This window comes from Elephantulus edwardii, unplaced genomic scaffold, assembly GCF_000299155.1.
Source record: "Elephantulus edwardii isolate Elephantulus edwardi_28Jun2011 unplaced genomic scaffold, EleEdw1.0 scaffold00068, whole genome shotgun sequence".
NCBI classification, from domain to species: domain Eukaryota; kingdom Metazoa; phylum Chordata; class Mammalia; order Macroscelidea; family Macroscelididae; genus Elephantulus; species Elephantulus edwardii.
Genome location: NW_006399818.1, coordinates 14,415,717 through 14,419,844, shown reverse-complemented (window position 1 = coordinate 14,419,844; position 4,128 = coordinate 14,415,717). Strand labels below are relative to the sequence as shown.

Sequence of the window (4,128 nt, the reverse complement as noted above, 5' to 3'; positions counted from 1 at the left end):
AAAAAAAAAATATGCATATGTGTGTCGGGAGCTCTGGTGGGCTGGGGGGTGAGCAATTGTGCAGCCAACCCAAAGGCAGGCAGTTAGAATCCACGAATTATTCTGAGGGAGAAGGATGAAAAGTCTCCTCCTGTGTGATTTACAGCCTCTCAAAATCCGCTGGAGGGTCAGCTGTGAATGTGTTCTAACTTGGCCATGTTGAGTTTGAATTTTCCGTTTAAATTCAGTAGTGAGTAATTAAAATGTGAACACTTAAAATCATGCAACAGTAAAACTCCCAGCCGTGCCAGATAACGTGCTGGTAGTTATCCCGTCCTCGGGTAGCGGGCAGTGACACTGGGCAGGAAATCCAGTTTGCAAGGTCCGTTGGTCCTGCGGTTGTCTGAGCAACAGATCCCCTTAGCGCTGACTGTCCTTGCTGGAGCTGCGGGGCCGGGTAGCTGTGCACATAGAGGAGTCCTGGGCACCTCGCCAGGGGCAGATGGTTCGCCTGTGTGGTGGTTTCCGTGGGTCTAAGCTTACCCCTGTGATAGAGCCCCAGCTGCCCTGTGCCATCATGTGCCACATTCAGTGTTTCCATTGACCACGAGCTCTTCGCAGAAAGGTTTGCCAGCTCCTGCTTGGGAGGCGGTGGAGCTTTTTGGCTCACACTTGGCTGGCCGGCTAGAAAATTCTCTGCTTGTCTTTCAGTTTAAGGTGCTTCACCTTTTCATCTTCTGTGAAACAGTTACTTTTTTGCCCGTCTTCAACTTTTAAAAGACGGTATCATTCCATAAAAGAAAAAAACCCAAACCACTTACAGTCCTCCTCTTACTGTTTGGAGCTGTCGAGTCGTCCGTGAGACCCCAAGTCCAAACAGAACGAAGCCCTGGCCCCTCCCATGCTGTCCTGATGGTCTGTGCTGTGCTCACCAGTGTGGTCACTCCAGTCCATCTTGTTGAGGTTCATTCTCCTTGGACGGCACTTTCCTAATCATGATGTCCTTTTCCAGGAACTAGTCACTCCTGACGTCAGGCCTGTATGTGATACGGTTATCGAGCACAAATGAAATTTCCACATGTGCGCTATTTGTAAATATTTATAATCGGTGGATATACTTTCTGGTTCCACGTAACTGTCAGTTTTAAGTTTATGCATATAAATGATGTATGTAATAGGAAGTATATGTAAGTATATGCTTGTTGTTAAGTGTCATCGAGTTGTAGACGACTTATAGCGACCCTATGAACGAAAGACCTGAACACTTGTATAACTTGCATAGTTTCTCCATGTTCATAGGGTTTCCAGAGGCAAGCTAATATGGAAGTGGATACCACTTTGGCTTCCAAGCTTGTTTTAATCAGGGAGCTCCACCAAACACTGTCCACTGTGAGTAACCATTATTGCATTTGACACATCAGTGTCACAGTGTTCACCTTCACAGCAACCACGAGTTACCTCTGTACAGCAAATGGACAGACCAGTGCTATACCACTTGGAAGAATGCTTAACCAAAACCAAGTAAAACCAGGCCTGAGGGCCGCAGACTAAAATCACCCACCTTTGGCTTGATGGCATAACTTTATGCTTACACATAGGTAATACATGTGCAGGGAGATCTAGTGGCCTTGTGGTAAGGAGTTGTGCTGGCAACCCAGAGGTAGATAGTTCAAATCCACTAGCTACTCTAAGAGGGAAAGATGGGCATTCAGCTCCTGGGTGATTTACAGCCTCTGAAAACCTGCTGGAGGGTCAGCTATCGGTTGGCTTGGACTCGATGGTATGTAAAGACAAACAACGTATGTTTATACATAGGGAGCATGCTGTGTGTGTGTGTGTGTGTGTGTATTCATCTTTTTATGATTGTTGAACATTTTATGTACTTCATGGTGACTCCATGTGTGCAGAGTGGAACTGCTCCAGGATGTTTTCAAGGCTTTGAGCTTTCAGAAACAGTTCACCTGCTCTTTATTTGAGGATGCCTCTGGATGAGTTTGAACCATTGACCTTTCTGCTAGTAGTTGAGTACTTAACTATTTGCACCACCCATAGAGCCCTCCCCTGCTTATACAAACACACTATGCCTATACATGGCTATTGGTTAATACTTTTGTACCTTCCCATATTTTGTTTTTATACAGCTTTTCTAGTACTGAACATTTAAAAGTGTTTATACTGAGGAAGGCAAGATTTCAACAGATATATCTGAAAAAATATTATTTCCCATAAGTGTTCATACCTTACAACAAATAAATTCCTCCAAGCAAAGCTGCCCATTAAAATTCCCTGATCACCTCACGGGTTTATTTGGGACCAAAATGCTCTTAGTAATCAGCTTGTGTCCGGCAGGTGCACAGAGACGCAGAGGCGCAGGTGGTTCTGCAGGAGTGGAAGAAGGAGCGGAAGGAGATGAGGTAAGGTCTGCCTGCTGCGATGCTGTGAACCCAGCACCCTGTTCTCAGCGCAGCCCACGCGCCTTCCCCCAGGGCCTGCGGAGACCTACTTTGGAAACATCCTTTTTTAGCATGCAGGTAGAGAAGAGAGTCACTGACTTTCCAGACTCAGCCATGTGCTGGCTGTGATGTGCTCGACTCTCCTGGTGGGACAGGTCTGATGACCTGTCATTGTCATGTGGCCGTCGGACAGTGTCAGTGGTGAACTCTGAACCTGTGAATTCTCAGGGCTTCTACAAACTACGTGCTTTTGGTAGCCCTGATTAGTTGTGAGGCTGTTTCAGGACTGTGCACACTTGCAGCCATCAGACTCTTTATTGGTAAAGAAAACTCGGCTAGCGGAAAGGCCTGGGTGGGGGCTGTGTCTTAGGAGAATGATTTTTTGAAAGTGGCCATGTTGCCATTTGTGCCTCCAGGGATGCCTTCTCTGAGGACCCCGTTTGTGAAGTACTTCTCTCCTGGTGTGTTTAGCTATCTCTTTTTTCCTGGGCACAGACTGGGCTCTGAGCAGTGGGCAGCCTGGCCCTGGGATGTGCTGGGGGCCAGGAGACCATCTCTTGGTACTATTAAAGACACATCTGGGTTTCACTTTGCCCTTCTTCCTCCTTCTTGGGGTGTTAACTGTGCTCATTCTAATCTAATTTCCATTGGTATAAAAGTATTAATATATATAAGACTATGCAAAGGCTTTTGACCGTGTGGATCACAATAAGCTGTGGCTGACTCTGAGAAGAATAGGAATTGCAGGACATTTGATTGTGTTAATGCGAAACTTTTACTTGGACCAAGAGGCAGTTGTCAGAACAGAGCAAGGAGACACTACATGGTTCAAAATCAAGAAGGGGGTTTGTCAGTGATGTATTCTGTCTCCATACCTTTTCAATCTGTATGCAGAACAGATCATCCAAGATGCTGGGCTATACGAAGAGGAATGTGGCATCAAGACTGGTGGAAAAATCATCAACAACCTGCGTTATGCATGTGACGCTACCCTGCTCGCTGAAACTGAGAAGGACCTCATGCACTTGCTGAAGAAGATCAAGGACTACAGCCTCCTGTATGGACTGAAGCTCAACATCAAGAAAACAAAGATTCTAACCACTGGGCCAATTGGTAGCATCAGTATGAATGGAGAAGAGATTGAGATAGTTAACAGTTTTCGTTTACTTGGCTCCACGGTCAACGCTCTTGGTAACAGCAGCCAGATAATCAAGAGACGAATTGCATTGGGAAAGTCGGCTGTGAGGGACCTCTCAAGAGTACTGAAGTGCAACGATGTCAGACTGGAGACTAAGGTGCGCCTGATCCGGGTTATAGTCTTCGCAATTAGGTGCTATGCATCAGAGAGTTGGACAGTGACTAGGGTTGATAGAAAGAGAATTAATTGATGCCTTTGAGCTGTGGTGCTGGAGAAGAGTGTTGAATATACCATGGACTGCGAGGAGAACAAACATGTTTGTCCTGGAGAGGGTGAAGCCAGAATATTCCCTGGAGTCAAGGATTCTGAAGCTTCGTCTGACATATTTTCGGCATGTTGCAAGGAGGGACTGGTCCTTGGAGAGGGACATCATGTTTGGTAGAGTGGAGGGGTGGCGGAGGAGAGGAAGACCTTTGATGAGATGGATTGATTCTATAACTAGAGAGGTGTGAATAAGTGCATTTGAGATGGCTAGGTTGGCACAAGGAATGCAAAAGT

At 46.2% G+C, this 4,128-nt stretch overlaps 1 protein-coding gene across 1 annotated transcript in view; it reads left to right on the top strand.

The window, feature by feature from the left end:
- NT5DC3 (5'-nucleotidase domain containing 3) overlaps positions 1 to 4,128 on the top strand; it is a 126,142-nt gene that overhangs the window by 112,088 nt on the left and 9,926 nt on the right. The window contains exon 13 of the mRNA XM_006888548.1: positions 2,329 to 2,393. Within this exon, the coding sequence (XP_006888610.1) occupies positions 2,329 to 2,393 (65 nt within the window). The remainder of the gene's footprint in view (positions 1 to 2,328; positions 2,394 to 4,128) is intronic.